Raw genomic sequence first — 22,017 nt, forward strand, 5'->3', positions numbered from 1 at the left:
TTTGGTGGATCTCTCCTTTCCCTAGTTAGCTTCCAATTGTCTCTTGAGGGAGTGTTAGGGTTTGTGTTAGTGTTAGGGTTGGGGCTTGCTGGGGTCTGAGATTTATAATAAATCTTTCCATAAGATATCTTAACCTAGTCATATTGCAATTCAACATATTCATTCATTCAATCATATTTATTGAGCGCTTACTGTGTGCAGAGCACTGTACTAAGCACTTGGGAAGTACAAGTTGGTAACATACAGAGACGGTCCCTACCCAACAACGGGCTCACAGTCTAGAGGACTGCCTTGTTGCTTTATTAGGAGCACATGTATGCTATTGTGCAAAATTTAAAATTAATATTTAATATTTTTAATTCTACCTCCCCCTTGCTTGGAAAGTCTTTTGTTGTAGGCCTAGAGTCCGGGATGTTTGTTTTTTTGTTTTTGTGGGGGGGATGCAAATCAGTGCTTTGCACATAGTAAGCGCTTAATAAATACCATCATTATTATTATTATTAAGGAGCTGATCGGGCTTTCTGGTTTTCATCCATACACAACACCTGGTAATAAGAATTTAATTTCCTCCCTCGAAGATTAATCTTCTGTTCCTTGCACCACTGCATGTTTCATTGTTCCTCCAGAATTTATTTGAGATCCAGTTTATATCAAAGTAACGCTGTCCCTACAATTTTTTGGTACATAAAAATTTAAGATAATTAAAGTTTTAATTCCCTAAGTTTATTTTTTACTGGCTGCTTATTTCATAGTCATGGGAGCCATATGGTAAAAAGAGGAGATGACTGCCTTGAACTCAAGCCATATGGTTTCTCTCTTTATTCTTTTGACATTGATATTGGGAACTGGCAACTCAGATGTTTATTTTCATATTAAAGTAGCTGTTCTCCTGAAATTGCCAATGTGATTCTGAAGGGATCTCTGCTTGCTGAAGCACTTTAAGTCTGAGCCTCCTCTCTAAGCACTCCATCACAAGCGGATATCTTCTGGGCTCAAACTTGTTGGCAAATAGATGAGGTGATTCAATGATCCACTGTAAATCCCCCAGTCCATACACACAAATATCTCGTACGTAATGGCCTGCAAAGACAGATGAAAAAGCATATTAAATCTTCTAGTACACTGACTGGAATTTAAATGCTTTGGTAGGCAGAGCATTATACTAAAGTGCTTGGGCATATACAAGAAAAGTAAGTGATAGAAAGAGTTCTGGTCCCTCCTCTCAAAAATATCTTTAACCACTGTTTGGAGCTTTCTCCTATTCTGAAATAATCAGTTTATTTCCATGGGATGCTTTCTGTCATTGTTTTTTAGCGTGTCCAAAATCCCACTCCAGATAAACAGAAAGGGTTGAAGTGAATCTATTTCTGGTAACTCTAATAGATGTTTTAATATTATGCTTGAAAATGGCTAATTGAGTTTTAATGCCTTTGCACCCCAGGTATTACACCCACCAGGCATTCAGTAAATATCAGCGTTACTATTTCTAATACTGCCTTTGGCTGTTGTTTTGAGTTGAATTAAGTTTAAAAGATGCCCTGGGGAAATATGCAGCATTCCTTGGGGCAGCTGACAGCACAGCAGCTGGGGAGGGGTGGAGAGTCTCTGATCAATATATTTGATTGGATTCTCTCACACTTTTATAATCTATTTAATAAAAAGAACAAATGAAAAGGTGGTATTTGAGAGTCTTATTGGGGGGTGTTACCATTGTGCCAAGTCAGATCTTTATTTTAATAGCATAATAGTTTCTAAATGAAATTAAATACAATAGATTGATTTCATACCCAATTCTGCCACATTATGTGAGGGGAATTTTTGTCCATTCAGTCGTATGTATTGAACATTACTGTTCTAAGCACTTGGGGGAGTACAGAATAACAAGCAGACACATTCCCTGCCCACAACGAGCTTAGTTCATTGGTCTGCCATTGTGAGCCTGTTTGGCTTCCACTGCTTGCCAACTTGCATAATATAAATAACTTATTCATCTAGGCTCTAAACCAAGTTATTTATTATAGGTTCAATGGGAAATTTTCAACTTTGAATTCGTATTCCAGTTTAGAAAATCCAAATCAAAGCTTTCAGCTCCCTCCCTCCTACTTTACGTAGCTGATCTACAACAGCCCAGTCAGCACACTTCACTCCTGTAATGGCAGTCTGCTTTCTGTACTTCAGTCGGGTCTAGCCCACTGCCAACCCCTTGCCCAGGTGTCCCATGAAGCTGGAACTCCCTTCCCCTTCATATCCAGGGACCACCACTCTCCCCCCGACCATTCAGAGTCTTTCCTCCTAAACTCACATCTTCCCCAAGAGGCCCTCTCTAGACTAAGCTTTCATTTCCACTACCTGCCTTCCCCTCTGCATCACCTCTGAACTTGGCTCTGTTCCCTTTAAGTACTTTGATACTCATCCCAGCCTCACAGCACTTCATCATCATCATCAATCGTATTTATTGAGCGCTTACTATGTGCAGAGCACTGTACTAAGTGCTTGGGAAGTACAAATTGGCAACATATAGAGACAGTCCCTACCCAACAGTGGGCTCACAGTCTAAAAGGGGGAGACACTTATGAAGGTATTCTTACAAACCACCATTTCCCCTCCATGTAATTTATTTTAATGTCTGTTCCCCCCCCCCCCCCCCCCCCCCCGGTAGAGCTCTTTGTGGGCAGGGATCTTGTCTATCAACTGTATTATATTGTACTTTCCCAAGCAGTTAATGTAGTGCTCTGCACACAGTAAGTGCTCAAGTACCAATGATCGATTTCAGATTTTGCTACCCAAACAAGTTATTTAATGGAAATTTGTTTTTACAGTCACACAACTGCATATAACACAAAATGGCTCACTTTTAAAAATATCCAAACTGTTTACAGTAAAGGTTTTGGTCAGAGGTGTACTTAGGCTCTCAAAATCATTATTTGTATGTCGGTATTTGGGTTCCATTAAGTTTGCACCATCCTGTATCCATATCTTGTCTCTCGATTTAGTTCAGTTAAGACATAGATGGAAGGTTCAGTCACTTTGTCAGTAATGTCGCCTACATACAGTCATACAGTATTGTGTGATGTTTTCCAGGAAGCCCTAAAGTAACTTTTCAAACTATAAAAAGCCACAGTCTCAGCTAGACATTCTTATGAATTGCTTGGCAGCTGCTGATTTTTACATGGAGCTCACTTTGAGCATTTTCAATCTGTCAGGTAAATAGGGTTTTTTTGCTTTTTCCCCCTGCTCAAGAATACCTTCTGTGGCGGATCATGCTGGGGGAAAGTTCATTTCATAGAAAAAAAAAAGTTATAAAAATAAATGACTTTAGTAACCAACTATTTTAATGGCGTAGTTTAGAAATAAGGCATTGCTATTTCTCTGAATTAGAACTGGGAATGATTGAAGGAGTCAAAACCTTGAGCTGTAACTTTTTAATTGAACTATGTAGATTTAAATAGAAAGTCAGGAAGTTGACAGTTCAGAAGTTCACAGCTAATCTACTCTGCGTTCTAGGTTATTCCGTCAATCCTAAAATTGAAAGCTATGGTTTCATAAATGAAATTTCAAATAATCTGTTCGGGCAGTTAATTTGTTACCTTTACAGCCATTATGAACAACTCCTTCCTGATCTTTCCATTTAATAGCTCGAATATTTCCTTCCCACTCAGCATTTGGTGTTGCACCAGGAGCATCTAAGGAAACAAAAGAAAACAAACTCAGTAAAACACCAAAGAGAAAATGCTTTGCCTTTTTAATTGTAAAGTCTTTCTTATACATTTTCTAAATGAAACATTGGGATTTTAAAGCAATCTTTAGTGAGATATTTGAACTTGACAATGTTGATTTAATTTGTGCTGAAGCTTGGAAGCAGTGGTATCCATCTAGTCACGTTTGATTGATGGTTTTTGTGAAGCCTAATATAGCAGTGTTTGTTAGTAACCCATAAACATAACTGGGATTTGTTGGCAGGGAAGGGGGCCAAGACTTTAAAATGCAGCTTTTCATTGGTATATAGCATCTCTTCTGGCCTGTCTTTTCACTCCCTATATATAAGATTTAGAAGGAAACTGATTTTTTTTGTCCTTATACTCTGCAATGCTCAGAAGAGGACAAAGCCTTGAATCCTTTTTTAAAACATCTTGAAAAAGCTGTATATAGTGTGAGGGGTTATGGGGGTCTTCAAAATAGTGCACTGATTAAAGTTCTACCATAATATTTGCTTAAAACCAGAATAACCTCGATGGGTACAGTAAATTTGAGTGTTATTCCCAACTGCATTTTATCAGCAGATTTTTGCTGGAACTCTTTCATAAATATCTTCATTCTTTTTTTCTTCCAAGTGCTTTAAAGATATTCAGCTGATTACCAGACAAAAGAAGATTCCCTCCATTTTAGGAAAGAAAGATCAGTGCAAAGTGATGTTAAGATGTCCCCAAGGACAAAAAGCAAGTGATTATTCACTCAGAATAGCACGTGAATTCCTAGCTTTGTGCTCATATTTCATTTCTGGTTTAATAATAATAATAATAGTAATAATAATGGTGGTATTTGTTAAGCACTTACTATGTGCAAAGCACTGTTCTAAGCGCTGGGGGGGCTACAAGGTGATCAGGTTGTCCCACTTGGGGCTCACAGTCTTAATCCCCATTTTACAGATGAGGTAATTGAGGCACAGAGAAGTTAAGTGACTTGCCCAAGGTCACACAACTGACAAGTGGCAGAGCCGGGATATGAACCCATGACCTCTGACTCCCAAGCCCTCGCTCTTTCCACTGAGCTACACTGGTTTAATGCTGAAGTCTAAAAACACTTTTATTTTAAAAAAACCACCAGCTAGTAACAAGGTTACAGTTGTTACACCCATTTTCAAATGTGCCAAAATAGCAGGTTTGAGGTCCAGTGCCTCAAAACAAGTTAATCATATAATCTCACTTTTAATTTTCAGTCTGTGTCTTTCTAGCGAGGCTTTTTTTCTTTTTTTTGTTAAACCTGAGAAACTATAGAGTAGGGTAAGACATGTAAACAAGAATAGATTAATTTGCTCTGGTTTACTATTTGGAAGAAAAAAATTGTAGTCTTTAAAAACTAGAGGCCTTTAAACTGTAAACATACCTAAAAAGAAGGTAGATGAAATGCAGACTCAGTTCCCACTTTTATAGTTGGTACCATTGTCCCTTGGAGAGACCCAGCTTCATAATCAGGAATTTCCTGGTTTGTTGGGAAGGGAATAGGTCAGCTGTGCTAATCTTTTGAACATGGCTCTTACTAAGATTCCTGACAGTGAAATGGGAGTTGTCCCTTTTGACTAGGCAGGGATTGTGCCTACCAAGACTGTTACATTGTATTTTCCCAAGAGCTTTAGTAGAGTGATCTAAACACAGTAAATGCTCAAATTCCATCGGTTTGCTATTTTGCTGTGATAGAAATGTGCAGTGAGCATTGATACATTTGAGGTGACAGGAAAAGCCATCTAGATGGCCTTCCACAGTGGCAGTGGGAAGACTTTTTAGGTCGACTTTGAAAAGGTCTTTAGAAAAAGCCTTTACTATTCCTTCTTAGAACTATATCTCCTAAAACAAGTACAGTGCAACGTTAATCTTACCTCTTAACCGGTTCAGAGTGACCCAATAATGTTCATCTGGACTATATGTATCTTTCGACCATTCAAGCAAATCCTTCGCACGAGTATCTGTAAGTGTGAATTCCACAAACTTTTTCGTGAGAATATAGTAAGCACTCCCAAAATATAAAGTTAAATTATGAGGTGGTTCTTCTTTGACTTTTTTAGTTGGATAAACATAGGCGGTTCCTTTGTGGACATATTCTTTGTAACTAAGATGTGTCCTGTGTTTCATGTGAGCTGGTTGAATTATTCCAGGAGTCATATTTTTACCATTCCATTTGCTTTTGATGTATTGTATGATTTCTCTGTTTGTTTTGATGGGATAATCCTGGCCACAAAGATTAATCACGTAGTTCCACTGAATTTTGGAATGTACTAGATCTGTCATGCAGTTAATATCTGCCTGGAGTCTTGAAAATCCAGCATAAACCACACTCTCCCTTTTGGATGAAATAAAAACATTTTCAAAACAGTTAACCAAAGTCTGCACAGCAGCTTTGTAATCCTTGGGGGATTTTTCATCAATGTGTATGCAGTAAACATTTTGAGGCACATAAATAGCTCTGAGCAGCTTCAAGAACATTGTTAACTCCTTATGAATAGTTATGATGTAGGCCAAGGAGAAGTTGCCTTCCTCTGCCGACAAGGGTCTTGTTATGAAATGTAGTCCCTGAAAAATCCTGGAACAGTTCCCCCGGGACTGTAAACAAGCAGGTATTTCAGATTGGTGAATACTCTGTTGACAAAACTGTCCAATTTGAGGGGCAGCGCCTTTCCCCTCAAAGAGGGCCGAGCACAGTTCATCCGGATAAAAGCCACATTCGGCAGACTTTGGGTAGGGTTGGTCTTCATCCGGTTCCTTTGGAATTGTATTTCTGGTGTAAAGGAAAGTGAAAATGCAAATGCAAATCCCAATGCACACTAAAAATCCTGACTTGGTTGCATCCAGCTGGTTCATTTTTTGTTCTCCAGGAGTTTTCTTTTCAACATAATTCGAGTGACATTTCCTTAAGGTTCCTAAAGGAATGAGAAAGGCAGTTTAACATTTAGTTGTAGGATTTGGCAGGGCAGATAGTGCTAGTGAAAGAGGCAAGACTGCATAGAGTCAAAAAACCTCAGCGAAACATAGTTTCAGACCCCCTCCTCCGCACCTTTCATCAGTCTTTTTACTAGCCATGACAACAGTTAGCAAACCACCCATTTAAATTTCACCTTACTAGCCTTGCTCAGCACTACTCAAAGGTAAAGGTACAGATGAACTGTGAAGTGACAAGGGAGAAACAAGGGGTATTTCCATCTGGAAAATCACCCACTGAGTTAACCAGAATTCCACATGTGCTCAAAGATTGGGTCACCCAGAACTCTGAGGTAAAGAGGCTGGGAAATTTTGCTGTCACATGGCCTAATGGATAGAGCATGGGCCTGGGACTCAGAAAGACCTGGGTTTAATCCCAGCTCCGCCACTTGTCTGCTCTGTGACCTTGGGCACTTCACGTTTCTGTGCCACAGTTACCTCATCTGTAAAATGGGGATTAAGACTGTGAGCCCCATGTGGGACATGGACTGTGTCCAACCTGATTAGCTTGTACCTACCCCTGCGCTTAGTATCGTGCCTGGCACATAGTAAGTGCTTAACAAATATCATTTTTAAAATCCATGGAAATTAAAAGTTGATAGGTTTTCAATCGTTCTCCATCCAAGATATAAGTAATGGCAGGGAAGTACTATCTTCTCTTCCCTTCCAGTTCCAAAATATTTGCCTTGAATTAAATCAGTCCACACTCTACCCAGTTCAATGACTTTACCCTTTTTTTAGCTTCATACATTTTTTTCTCTGTTTTTTTTTCTCACTCCCCTCTCCTTTTCCAGATTTCTAAGTATACCTCCTCCTTCACCTAGCCACCCTCCCTCCTTTCCACTTTCCTCCCCACATTCTTCCCTCTCCCTACCATTGTGACCACCACCTTTTCTCCCAAACCCAGTGACTTCCTGAATGCTCCCACTTAACCAGGGCCTTTAAAGTTGAAACCAAAAAATGGCAATCAGCCTAAAGATGTGGATTGGAAGGCAGGTGACACTAGGACCACATGATTATGAGGTGTCAAGCCCCAATTGGGAGAATCAGGAGAAGCCCATTTTCTAATCTTAGCTCACCTGCAAACTGCTGAAACCAGCCCTGTAACTATTCTACCTGATAACCCTCTAGACTTTGAGCTTGTTGTGGGCAGGGAACATGTTTGATGTTGTACTGTATTCTCCCAAGCACTTAGTACAGTGCTTTGCACACAGTAAGTGCTCAGTAAATATGAATAATAATGATGGTATTTATTAAGCGCTTACTATGTGCCAAGCACTGTTCTAAGCGCTGGAGAGGTTACAAGGTGATCAGGTTGTCCCACGTGGGGCTCACAGTCTTCATCCCCATTTTACAGATGAGGGAACTGAGGCCCAGAGAAGTGAAGTGACTTGCCCAAAGTCACACAGCTGACAAGTGGCGGAGCTGGGATATGAACCCATGACCTCTGACTCCAAAGCCCGGGCTCTATAATAGATATTATATAATATATAATAGAATAATATTATATTCTATTATATAATAGATAAAATTATATATATTATATATAATATATAATAGATATATATCTATTATATATTATTTATATATAGAATATAATAGAATGATTATTCTATTATGAATAATAATAATAATAGTAATCCTATTCATTCAGTCCCAACTGTCTCCCTTCCTACAAGTTCCTACCTTTTTTCCTCTGGCTGCTTTCTTGGAGGTCTTCACGCAGTACAAACTATGTGCAAAGCACTGTAGTAAACACTTGGAAGAATACATTAGATTTAGTAGGCATGGCCCCTGTCCTCAAGGGTAGACAGATGGTTTAATTACAGATTGGAAGAAGTAATAGAGTATATTAGATGTATCCATAAATTGTCCAGAGGTTGTGAGTCTGTGAGTAGGTCCCTCAGAAGGGCTGAAACAGCAGCTGGGAGATATCTGGGAGGAGATGAAATTTCAGAAGGGCTTTGAAGATGGGGAGAGCTATGGTCTGTTGGATATGAAGGGGAAGGAGTTCCCAGTTAGGGGGAGATACATCATCATCATCAATCGTATTTATTGAGCGCTTACTATGTGCAGAGCACTGTACTAAGCGCTTGGGAAGTACAAATTGGCAACATATAGAGACAGTCCCTACCCAACAGTGGGCTCACAGTCTAAAAATAGACAGATACATCTGTCTATATCTATAGATACCTATCTATCTATATCTATCTATCTATCTATATCTGTATATCTATATATATATATATCTATATATATATACCACCACTAGATATATATTTTTAAGTGATATTTTTTAAGTGCTCGCTATGTGGCAGACACTTTACCAAGCACTGGGATCGATGCAAGCAAATCAGGTTGGACACAGCCCCTGTCCCACGTGAGCCCACACTCTTAATCCCCATTTGACAGAAGAAGTAACTGAGTCACAGAGACAGGAAATGACTTGCCCACGGTCACACAGCAGACAAGTGGCGGAGCTGGGATTGGAACTCAAGTCCTTCTGACTCCCAGGCCCACGTTTTACTCATTCATTCAATCGTATTTATTGAGTGCTTACTGTGTGCAGAGCACTGTACTAAGCGCTTGGGAAGTACAAGTTGGCAACATATAGAGATGGTCTCTACCTAACAACGGATCCACTAAGTCATGCTTAATGGAGAGAAAGAGAGAGACAGAGAGAGAATGTGTGTGGAGAACGAAACACATGATAAAAATTGTGGTAGTTGTTAAGTGGTTACTGTGTGCCATGACTTGGTATAGGTACAGGATAATCAGGTCGGTCATAGTCTTTGGCCCCCCTGGGAAGCACAGCCTAAGTAGGAAGGAGAATGGGTTTCAAATCTTCATTTTACAGATGAGGAACCTGAGGCACAAAGAAGTGACTCGCCCAAAGGTCACAAAGCAGGCAACTGACATAGTCAGGATTAGAACCAAGGTCCTCTGGCTCCCAGGCCTGTGCTCTTTCCACTAGATCACACTGCCTCTCTCTGGAGTGGGAGAGGGCACAGTATGTAGGTTAGCGTGAAAGGAACAGTACCTGTTAAGCAATTACTCTGTGTCAAGCACTATTCTAATCATTGATGTAGATACAAATTGTTTGAAGCGCTTGAGGAAGTATAGTACATCAGTTATTTGACCCTAATAAAATGATCTAATGAAAGAGAGAAGAGTCCAGGATGATTTTCAGGTTAGGGGCTTGAGAGATGGGTGGGTGGGGGTGGGCCAATTGTGATGGGAAGGTTAGGTGGAACAGAGGATTTGGGAGGAATGATGAGGAGTTTGTTTGGTTTTGGCCACGTTGAGCTTGTGGTGCAGGTGGGAAATCCTTGTCGAGATGATCGGAGGGTAGGAAGAAATGGGAGACTGCAGCCGAGAGAGGTCAGGGCAGGTGAGAGGTAGAAATTGAGAGGAGCCACCTGTGTGGAAATGGTAGTTGTAACTGTAGGGGTGGGTGAGTTCCCCAGGGGAGTGAATGTAGATTGAGAACAGAAGAGTGCCCAGGGCTTTGCCTTGAGGGACACCCACAGCTAAGGAGCAGCAGCCAGTGAAAGAGGCTGAGGAGGATTAGCCAGAGAAGAAGAAGGATCGGGAGAGAGGCCTGTGAAAGATGAAACAAATAGTATAAATTATAATTTGAGGGCACCGTGTTAAGACATCTACTGATACTTGGTCATTTATATCTGAATCTATGCAGTGTTACTACTATAAAATGGTGAATATTACTTATTTGAATATTTCACTATTTGAGTTAAACTGTTCATTTACAGTCAATGCAGTTTGCCCCTTTCCAGAAATCATGCTTGATAGGAAAATGGAAAATTGTTCACCTACTCTTAACTTACATTAGGCGAAAGATCATGTGACTATCCAGATGTGTGGAAATCTTCTAATATTCCAGGGTGATGATTCTTTATTTTTTAAACACTGGCTTAAGCAGAGGGTCCTGAGAGAAAACAATAGTTCCAGTAGGTTTTTTGATTTTGTAGTTGGTGTTATTTTATAGCCTTACAGATTTTTTTTTAACTGGTCGAGAATACTTTGCAGCTCAGGGTAGTAATGATGATGATTATGGTATTTGTTAAGCATTTACTATGTGCCAAGCACTGTTCTAAGCACTGAGGTAAATTCAGGATAATCAGATTGTCCCACCTGGGGCTCACAGTTGTAATCCCCATTTTACAGATGAGGTAACTGAGGCACAGCGAAATTAAGTGGCTTGCCCAAGGTCACACAGCAGACAGGTGGCAGAGCTGAGATTAGAACCCATGTCCTCCGACTCCCAAGCCCGTGCTCTTTCCACTAAGCCATTCTAGTATTAGCTTTCTTCACATAAAGTCATGTAAATTTTAATTGAAAAAATAAAGTATTTTATTTTTATTGTATTATAGTGTATGAAAGTAAAATATTACAAAAATACTCTAGGTGTTTTGATTACTTGGAAACCTGAAAGACTGTGTAATGCAGCAGTTCACTAAGTAGTACCACACGACCCTGGAGGTAATTGGTGCTTTTCTTTCAGAAGCACCTAATGGTATGTAGTGCTTACTTTGTGACAACTATTGTGCAAATCCTAGGGTAGAGACAGAAAAATGAGATTGGACCAGGCCCTTGTCCCAAACGAGGCTCAGTTAGAGAAGAGGAGAGGAATTTTATTCCATTTTACAGACAAGCAACCTGAGGCAGAGAGATGTTAAGTGATTGATTTGCCTAAAGTCACAAAGCAGGCAAGTGGTGGAGATGGAACTAGGACCCAACTCTCCTGACTCCCAAGCCATACTGCCTCGTGCCCAGGGTAAATATGAGACAGACATTTTTTGTTTCTCTAGTGACGAATGAAAAGATTTCTGTTTCCTCCTTTACATTATTTATGGTTAAACTGGAGCTATAGAAAACCACTAATTAAGAAAATAACCATCAGATTATGCTGCTTCCATCCTGCGCGTCTCAGTATCCCATAAAATGCTTGTCCTGTTCTTTCCTGATGTAAAAAAAAAAACTGTCCCAAACCAGTGAACATTAAAAGATACAGGATATAATAAGCCTATTTTGATATGCTCCAGTAGGCATTATTTGGCATGCATTAGGTGTGTTTCGTTTTTTTTTGAGAGAGAGAGGAGAGAGAGAGAGTGTGTGTGTGTGTTTAATGAGATTTAAGCGCTTACTACTTGCCAGGTACTGTCCTAAGTACTGGGGTAGGTTCAGGCTAATCAGGTTGGACACAGTCCTTATCATCATGATAACATTTATTAAGCGCTTACTATGTGCAAAGCACTGTTCTAAGCGCTGGGGAGGTTACAAGGTGCTAATAATAATGATAATGTTGGTATTTGTTAAGCGCTAACTATGGGCCAAGCACTGTTCTAAGCGCTGGAGGAGATACAAGGTGATCAGGTTGTCCTACGGGGGGCTCACAGTCTTCATCCCCATTTGCAGATGAGGGAACTGAGGCCCAGAGAAGTGAAGTGACTTGCCCAAGGTCACACAGCAGACAAGTGGGAGAGCGGAATTAGAACCCAGCTCCTTCTGACTCCATGCTTCCATTAGGCCACACTGCTTCTCTTGGAAGACGCAGGAATGGCTTGTGTTGGCAAACTTTAAAGGGCTCTTTATTTTTCCTTGTTTAGTTTAAATTTTCAACACTGGCATTAAAGCTTATATCACAGGGTTGGAACTCAGGAAGCCTAAAGGCCATTGCATTAAGAAAGTAGCCACAATATTTTTCCCAGCAAGATTTAGAGCGGCTAATTCTGGCAGCACTGTGTGCTGCCAGCAGAACGTCACAGCCAAAAATAGATGAGCATAATGGACATTATGTACCCGGTAGCACGACTACTGAGGGAAATTGAAGAGGACTGAGCTGCTGGAGCCATACTGCCTTCCTTGTTATTTAATACTGTGTTTTTGTACATCAATTCTTTAGGAATGACCAAAAATATTCTTTTGTTGTGAGACCTTTGTGGTATTTGTTACGGTAGGTAAGACTCTAACAAGAACAGTGTAGAATAATGGATCTAATTTTACAAAGAGAAATGTCTTGCAAAATCCCTGCATAAGATAAAATAGCTTCATGTACTCATTTTAAAAAGAGCTTTAGACCGTCTGGGAAATAAACTTTGAACTGAGTAAACTTCATCTGAAAGATGGCCTCTAGAAGGAATGTGTAAATTTGCATTTCTAAATCCCATCACTACCTAGGTTTTTTCCCCCCTTTCAAGAAAATGTTTCAAACAAGTTACCAAATGTCCTCTAAGATATATAAAAACGGCACTTACAAAAGCAAAATAGAGACTAGTACATGTGTGTTTTTAATGTCAACTGCCTCAACATCTTTTAACATAAATGTGTTTTTTAAAAGCTGCTAATAAAAATAATTTTCTCCTTAATATAAGGGGACAGAAAATTGTTTTCTTTAGAAAGGTAAATAAATCCAAGATGATCTCATTGACATAAAGGCTGTCTGTCAACTTTGGGGACCATGGAAGATGACATGTAGCTTCCTTTCAAATAATTTTTTGTTAAAATGTAGACCAAACTCTCCTGCATATGCTGTTTTACAATTTGTCATTTATAAAATTATTTTTAAGTGACCAAGCAGTATTTTTTTAGTAGAAAATAAAGTTAGTGACCTTCATTGAAGAAACAGACCATACTGTGTTACTTAGTGGTTTCGGGAAGAAATGCGGCTATCTTCACAATCATCCCTATCTTTGAGGCAGTTACTGCTAAAATTACCATTCAGGTATTTTTTGATTTCCCTTAATAGACTAAAATCCATCATCTAATGTGCTGTTTTTCAAAAACCCAATGTAAGTTGAAAAAAGAAAACCTGTATGTTAGCATTTGAAAGCGGTGGGGGGGGGGCGGGGGGGTCAAGCCCAGTAAACCCCTTGTTGAAATTTAGACTTCAGCGGGACATGCCCGTGTTCATAACCCCCTTGGAATAAAATAGAATAAGATTCCAGAGAACTGTTCTATTGCCCTGTTCTGTTGTTCCCCATCAGTTTATCCATCCATGCATTGATCAGTTATTTATGAGGAGGGTGCTGAGAAGTGGGTTGCCCAGAGCTGTTCCCTAGGGTTCCCAGATTTACCAGTGCGGGTCTCGGGGGGCTCACAATGCTCCCCTGGCCCCGGCCCCTGCCCTGCGCACAGGATCGCCAGCCCAGGCAGATGCTACAGTCCTGGACTGCCCCCCTCCATTCCCCTCCACCCCAGTCCAATCCCATCCCCTTCCCAGCCTGGGGCACCTGCTTAGGTAGTAAAAGCACCAGCAGAAAATGGTGAAATCCCACTACCTCCTGTGACACCACTTGTGCTTCTCTTTTGGGCAGACAGTGCCACTGGGAGAAAGCACCTCCCATTTTTCAAAAGGCATGGTTCCCTGGGGTGTATCTGCCTCTGCCATATTTACTCTACTTTATTTTTTCTTTATTTAATTCAGACATATGTCATTCTGTTTTGCATTTACCAACAGGCCAGTTGCCATATTCGGGTGTTTTGCAATACAGTGAGGTATTAACATCCAACAAATATTCATGAGTCCCTATGTTATTTCTCACATTCCTACTTAAACTCAATGAGGTAGTCCGGTATCTCGTTCTTAGTAAAGACCGAAGAGACAAGCGGATACATTTATTAAATTGAGATTGATATCTATCCTCATCATTTGAGGGGGTGCTCATCAAGTGCATGGATGTGACCCGGGTGGACCAAGAAGGTTTTTCTGTTATGAAGGGGATAAGAGGGGTTTTTTTTAATTGGAGAATTTAAAAAGCTGAAAGTGACACCATATTTGAACCACATTTCCCCACTTACAACTATTCGGCTGCATTCATCATTCATTTTTCAAAAATCTAGCTCTTGTTTTAAGAATTGTTTTCCTTGGGTATTAGTCTTGATTTGCATTGAAAAAATAAATTTGGGTCTTGTTGCTACTTGGTACATCTAGTTAAGGAAGAAATAACCTTGGAACCTCCAGCATTTTGTAAAAACCATCTCCTGCATTTTCTCACCTGTATTTAATCATTATGCAAACTCTGTTTTGAAATCTGCCAGTATTTCAGGTGCAAACCCTCCTGCATCATTAAAGTCAATGCTGTTCAATTTTAAATGAATCGACATTTCAGTTTTTTAAAACCTTTAACACATGTATGCTGGCTTTGTTGTAAAATATACATTAATGCTATTAGAAACCTCACAAACTGAAGGGAAGATATAACTTAAGCAAAATTTCAAGGTGTCCCTAAAGTTCTCATTTGGATGGTTTTTTTTAAAATCTTCCTGCTTATAAAGTGTGTCCTCCTCCCTTTCAGTTGTATTCTGATTTCTCAATGATGTTATAAATTATATGCTTTAATTTTTTTTGCTGCATGACATTTAAAAAAGGAACAGGTTAGCACTATTAAGAGGGTGTAATTCACAAGTTATGCAATATATTTGTTGCCGAATTGTACTTTCCAGGCGCTTAGTACAGTGCTCTGTTCACAGTAAGTGCTCAATAAATACGATTGAATGAATGAATTACAATTTTATCTTCTCAAATTTTGATTAAGAAGTAAACCAGTGCTGATAAATGCCGGAACATTCTCTTAAAACACTGAGTTAAAGGCTGCTTCATAGTTGATGATCTTTGCTCTAAAAATTAAATAATTATATTATAATATTTTTGTGTTTAAGCTTAATTTGCCCAATTGCAAGCTAAATAAACATACCTTGTATAGGCGAGCCTAGGGAATCAGTTATTTTCAATAGTTTATAATGGAAAGAAGAAAAGTCCCATATGCAATCCATTGTCCTTCAGGCAACACTCAGACGAAGTGCTTCATTCCAGCTCTTTCATGGACCCAGTTACGTTAAATTAGTTAAATATTAAACATATGCCTTTCTCTGTTAGTTGGGGTAGGTCGGCTGTGCTTAGTTGCCCGTTGAAGCTTTTGTCTTCTTGTAAAGCCTTTAAAATTTAAAAACTGATGCCCTCTAAAATGTAATATTGAGAGCTGCAGCTCCTCCGGATATTGCTTTGTATCATTGTTCTGACACAAGCCTTTTAAGGCAGCAAAGACAGTCTTTGTAAGTGAGATCTGTGGAGACTCCAAGGCTGTTGATTATAAGTCGTCTTACTGCTGCTTTAACCTCTTCCTGGCTAGCAGACCTCAGTGAATAATAGGAAAATTCCCCATGCATTTTAACTGCTTGGATCCTAGCAATTTCCTTATATAAGAATAGTGGAAGGTATTGTTTGAAATGTTTTGTAGGACAAAAATGTTGTATGTAGTGTTTAAGTGATAGCCTCTAAAAATGTGTTGCCGTTCATCTTTTTATTGTTGTGGTCAGTTTAACATATTAAGTTTGAGCGTCTGAAAAGACACTTAATCTGAAGTTCAGGTTTTAAAATTTTCATTTGTTGAAGTAATGCCAGAAATGAAGGTCATAGTTCCCGTGCTTCAGAAATGGAGCATTTCTCATGGCTATTCCCCTTCCTTTGGCACCTTCAGTTTTGTATCTCTGTAGTGAAAATACTATATATTTTTAAATAATAGCAGTAAATTTTTGTGTTTACACGGCCATCTTTGCTTGACCCCTCTTAGAGCAGGTGTCCTAAACCTGGATCTTTCTCAGGCCCTACCCTGGTGGTATTTATTGGACACTTAGTATGTGCAGAACACTGTACTGTGTGGCAAACATACTTTGCCCATTCAGTACTACTGAGTGTGAAGAGCCAAGATTTACAAGTAAAGATTGTATTTATAGTGTTAAAGTTGGTAGATAATTACCCGCCCATCACCCATGGGTGGGTAATTTACGAGGTTCTACCTGCTTTTCTCCCTAAAGCTTAGCCCTGTGTTTTACTCCCCACATAGAAATACCTCTAACATTATTGTTAAAACTTGTTTTATTCCTGTTGTTGTTTAATTGCTAGCAAAGATCAACTTATTCAAGAAAAATTTTTTTCATATGTGGTGAGCTACCCCTGTGCAATTCAGTTTGATTTTCATGGGTTTTGCCAAATGAAAATTCAGGTGCATTGGTTTATGAAGAGTGGAGGATAGGTTAACCTAGTCAAAGCTGAATTAACTACACCAAAATATATCTAGACAGTAAGCTTATGGTGGGCAGGGAATGTGTCTGTCAACTCTGTTACATTGTATTCTCCCAAGCGCTTAGTACAGTGCTGTGCACACAGTAAGCACTCACTAAATACGATGAATTGCTATGTGACTAGTGATCAGTAATTGTAATGAAAACAGTGTTCATAAAAGTAACTCTAGCAGTGCACCTTGTCAGCTTGAAGCCCTCATCAATTCATATAATTTGGGCATGAATCGTTTCTCAGAACTGAACATTTTTATTTCTTGCCTATAGAACACTTGGAGTACCATTCTATTGTGGACATAACTTCCACCTGAAGATCTCAAAAGTTAGGCATTTGATTATGTAAGGATTCTGGTTGAGGCTGCCGATGCATAGGCCTCCCTGTCTTATCATTAGATAATTTTGCATGTAGAATTTCGTCTTTAGTTCGGTCTCTTATTCTCTACACAGTAATGAAAGCCAGTGAATGTGTGTATGTAAAATTTTAACTACCCAACCACGTTCTCAAGTGATGAAAAAGATTCACCCTTGAATTGCTACCCAACTTGCTGGTGCAGTACGGACTTTCATTTTTGGAAAGGCACCAAGATCCTTTGAAAAAGAGAATTGGAAAATATCTAAACTATTTAATTCAGACTCCTTCTTTTACTCTATTCCAGGTAATACCCATTCTTTCTGGTTTAAGACCAGATTGGTCAGATGTTATATAAACCAGCCCCTTCCACTAAAAGCTATGAAGTTCCTATGCTTTTTCTAACCCTCCTACCAAAATGAAAAAGAATGAACATTTTAAGTAAACATTCCATAGTTGGTCTTCTCATCCCTTCCTCAGTGCAGTTCTGCCATTTTTTAATACTAACACTTTGCTGGGGAATGTACAAACATATTTAAATAGATTACAAACTAAAATTAAACCCACTGGTTCCCTAAATAGCCATATATGCCCCTACGGAGTAGCTTTATTCTTTAAAAAAAAAAACCTTAATAGGCTTGAAACCAGTATGTGGAAGCTCTCTGGAAAGAACCAAAAGGCTTATTACTTACAATCAATCAGTGGTGTTTATTGAGTACACATTGTGGTGCAGAGCACTGTACCAGGCACTTGGGAGAGTACAATACAATAGTTAATAGACATTATCCCTGTCTACAAGGAGCTTACAGTCTATCCAACAAATGAATACTAATGTTCTTTGCAAAGCTTCTTTTCTACCCTCCCCTATATTTTAAAGTTATGGGTGGTGCTTTCTGGGGACAGTTATTCATCTTTCCATCGCCATAATTCTATGTTTGCCTGTGATTGGTTGACATAACCTTGGCTCAACCCCAACCCAGTGGGACAGCAATCCAAGGCCTGTATTTAAATACTTCCTCTCTTTATGGTGTGGCTGCCCCAGGTGGAACTTGGTTTACTGTGCCTTCGTCCGGAGGAAAGCTACATCACTAAGACTAATTATTCTACTGAAGTGAAAAATTCAAAGCTGGGATTAAACTAGGCCCAAGGCTGAAAACAGTGTCCAACACATTCTTGCCCGTTACCACATAAATGGAAAATGGGGTTCCAGTTAAAGAGCTTAGGGCTAAAATTCATTGTTATAAAAATGAATCCATCCCATAAAATGTTTCGCATTGAGTAAAGATTTCTAGAGAATGAAAAGGGGTGGCGGGGGGGGGCGGGGGGGGGGGGGGAGTGGTGGGGAAGTAGCATATTTAGAAAGAACTGACAGGACACATGGATGTTGTTGGAGCCTCAGTACCAGCACAGAATACATGCGGTACAGCTTTAAGGATCGTTTTCTTTCTCTTCTGGATTTAAGAATAGCTGTGGGGTTTTTTTTTTAAAAAGCAAGAGTAATCTGGTACCTTAAAATACCTCCTGTATCTTCCTGTATCTTGTAGCATTGGTTTTAATAGAAATAGAACTAGACTGTGGAAGGAAACAGATGCCCAAGGTTATAGAAATTCAAATCTAACTGATAAGGTTGTTCTGTGACACCAACGCAAGGAGCAAAAAAAGACATTTCGTTCAGAATGAATAGCAAATTTTACAAATACCATTTAGAATCTTGTAGTAGTAGTAGTAGTAAAAGAAACACTCACTACCAGGCAACCCTCAGATCTCCTGCAGCAGAATCACGGCAGGTCTCATTGCCGGATTTGTTTTCCACCTCTCTCCATGTCGTCGCTTTCAGCAGACCTGATCCAGCTTGAATCACATGAACAGAGTCGCTTGGCAGGTTTTGTTGCCCTTTTGTCCCTCGAGAATTTCATACTCATTTACTCTGGCCTGTGGGTCTCTTGTCTACAAGACTGTAAAGAAGAGAGCGAGGAAAAAGGATCAGTTGAGCAGATCGCAAGCGCACGTCTGTTTTTCATGGAGTAAGCTTTTGGAACGAGCCCTGGCAGCGACTACATGATGCTGCTTCCTGTAACGAGCTGAGAGCTCATTCTGTCGGGATCCTGAGCATTGGCAGATAAGATTCCTCCAGCTTAACTAAGCCTTGCTGGAATCCAGTGCCATGTTGGTTCATTTTAAAATCTGGACTTTTAGGTATGAAACTAAACAAATGTTTTAAGAACAGTGAGGAAAATCTAGACACTTCATATTTCATGTAAGTGCTTGAGCACCTCTTTTCAGTGACGCTGACAACCTGTGTTATGTTCTTTATCTCTATATAGATAGATTTTTATCTATATAAAATCTAAAAATCTTTATAGATTTTTATCTATATAAAAAATCTCTACCCTTGACAGAGCTGTGTTGAAACATGCTACTGAGGTAGTCTGGTTTTCCTCAGTAGCTTACCCCCTGCTGAAAATATCGCTCTAAATCTCTCTTGTCTGCTCTTTGGTCATTTAGGAGTTTAATTTGGTCTCTTTAGCATAACCAGGTCTCTTAGAGAACATGTTAGCTGAGGAAGCAAGCCTTAAATCATTAAAAGAAAGAATCTATTTCTCCTTTTTCCTGGTTCCTGGTCAGGCTGCTAAATTCAGTATTCAAATAAATTAATTTTTTTCTGTTTTTGTGGGTTTGTTTTGTTTTTTTTTAATATTTGCTTTTGGCAACCTTGCAGTTACTGTTTGAAAGTACATGAGCGGCAACCTCTCAGAAATAAAAATCTATATACCCATCAAATTAGGGCCACATCTTATACAGCGTGGGAGAAATTGGCATTTTTGATACAGTGTTCCATTGACCACAGAAGTTCAGGAAGTCAGTAGGGGACACAAACGAGAGAGAGCTGTGCATCTTCCTTTTGGACGAACACATTCGCATCTTCTTGGTGGAGACCTAGTTTGATCCAGGAAGAATTACGATATGGAAGGTCTTTCTGGCAGTAAGAGAGCTAGTCTCCCAGCACATCACATGGGCCAGAATTGTCAAGCCAGTGGAGATGCACAGAGAGTTCCTGCCAACCCCGGCAGCTCCCTCCCTCTTTTAGAACTGTGGGGTGGTTGGGGTGGTGCTCATAGAGGGCCCCACCACTTAAGACGGAGGAGAAAGAGGAAGCAGCATGGCCTGGCGGATCGAGCACGGGCCTGGGGTTCGGAAGGACCTGGGTTCTAATCCTGGCTCCCCTTTTGTCTGCTGTGTGACCCTGAGCAAGTCACTTCACTTCCCTGTGCCTCAGTTCCCTCAGCTGTTAAATGGGGATTAAGACTGTGAGCCCCACGTGGGACAACCTGGTTACCTTTTATCTACCCCAGCGCTTAGAACAGTGCTTGGCACATAGTAAATGCTTAGTAAATTCCATTTTTTAATAAAGGGGGGAGGACCAAGCTTTAATGGACTGTTATATTTTTCTCCCCTCCTGTTCGCTTCTGAATTGTTGAATTGAGCATTTAATTTGTAGTTCTCGATTGTTTGCTCTGACTAGCCTCTTCTTGTTCTCCTTCTCCCTCTTCCCTTTAAATTGTGAGCCCCCTTTCTTCCAGGGTGCACGTGCTAATTACCCTGTATTCTCCCCAGCACACAGTGCACACAGTGCTTGGCACAGTGTAAGCACTTGATAAATGGTACCATTGATGGATCTCCGAAACTAATTTCTGTTACGCTGGCTTACCGTTAACGATCAGCATGCTGGGTGGTGGCGGCGACGATGATGTTGACGTCGTGCCCAGTCAGGAATGATGGATGAGTCTCATTCCTGAGATGGGGCCGAGGAATTGATTATAGTGATAACGGTTTGCCTGGTACCACCGGGCCTTCTCCTTTGCCGGCCCCAGTGCAGATGGGGGAGGTAGTGCAAGTGAGTAGGCGGGCGCGGTTGTTGTTGTTTTTGCTGGGGGGCGGGGGTTATAAGAGATGCTATGTGCAGGACCAATTTACAAAGGAAGTGACTGCAGCGTGACAGCCCAGCAGGCAATGCCTCGGTAATCACTGAGGTCTTTGTTGCCCATGTTAGCCAGCTATTTTTTAATTTATGCTGGACACATCCATTACCCGAACCTCTCTAGGTGGTACTGCAGGCGGAAACCTTAACCCCCGGTCTAACCCATCAGCAGGCAGAATTCAGGTGTCTGAATTCTCAAAAGAGTGTTCAGAGAGCAGCGTTCAGAGCAGGACTGCCAGCAGGGTAAATAGCATCTTAAGGCACCTCTCGTAGGGGAAGGAGAAGAAGGCGGTGCATTTCTGAACGGCCAGTGATGTTACCCATGATGTTGAGGAATTACCTGGGAATGTGTCTATCAACTCTGTGGTATTGAACTCTCCCAAGTGCTTAGCGGAGTGCTCGGTGCACAGTAAGCACTCAATAAATACGACTGATTGACTCAAGAATATGATACGCTTGTTGAGGTTGTTGAGGATAGGCTGAAAGCATATTGCCTGCTTAGCAGGAGGGACTGAGTAAATCCCCACATTTCTTTTGGTGGGGAATGTCTTATTTAGCCCTCCTCCACCACCAGAGAAAGTTGCATTCGGTGTATCGTTAATGCTGTTTGCTTGGTGTGAAATGTCAATGTCGGCTGCTACCCATGCTTATTATGTTCTGGTAATAACTGTCTATCTCATCCGTCACCTTAATTATTTCCTGTTTTTAAAACAAGGCAAAATTATAAAAGCATCACACCTTAGGTTGAGCAGTCTTTGCCTGGAAGTCACAGAAACAGTTCTGCTTTTCTTTTTGCTCCATTTTAATGGGAACATCATTGGTGTGAGTCATTAGAGAATAAAAAGTAAGAGAAAGTTTCACGTGAACATGTTTTCTTCTTTTCCTATTTAAACCACGGAGCT

At 40.2% G+C, this 22,017-nt stretch overlaps 2 protein-coding genes across 7 annotated transcripts in view; one reads left to right on the forward strand and one right to left on the reverse strand.

Annotated features, from left to right (window-relative positions):
* The window catches only part of RTF2 (replication termination factor 2), a 51,197-nt gene that overhangs the window by 20,711 nt on the left and 8,469 nt on the right, over positions 1–22,017 (forward strand). The window lies entirely within an intron of this gene.
* Positions 513–20,931, reverse strand: LOC119931322 (beta-1,3-galactosyl-O-glycosyl-glycoprotein beta-1,6-N-acetylglucosaminyltransferase 7-like). 5 transcript variants are annotated; one of them, XM_038749904.1, is made up of 6 exons: positions 20,846–20,931; positions 18,882–19,091; positions 10,535–10,635; positions 5,594–6,631; positions 3,588–3,683; positions 513–1,080 (listed from the first exon to the last, which is right to left on the reverse strand). In XM_038749904.1, exons 4-6 carry the CDS (start codon positions 6,570–6,572, stop codon positions 854–856), a joined length of 1,302 nt encoding a protein of 433 aa, XP_038605832.1. In that variant the 5' UTR covers positions 6,573–6,631; positions 10,535–10,635; positions 18,882–19,091; positions 20,846–20,931; the 3' UTR covers positions 513–853. The 5 variants fall into 5 exon arrangements, with proteins under 5 accessions (XP_038605832.1, XP_038605833.1, XP_038605835.1 ...); XM_038749905.1 differs by lacking the exon at positions 10,535–10,635; XM_038749907.1 differs by lacking the exon at positions 10,535–10,635 and having other exon boundaries at positions 18,837–19,091.

This window comes from Tachyglossus aculeatus, chromosome 8 (assembly GCF_015852505.1).
Source record: "Tachyglossus aculeatus isolate mTacAcu1 chromosome 8, mTacAcu1.pri, whole genome shotgun sequence".
Classification (NCBI taxonomy): domain Eukaryota; kingdom Metazoa; phylum Chordata; class Mammalia; order Monotremata; family Tachyglossidae; genus Tachyglossus; species Tachyglossus aculeatus.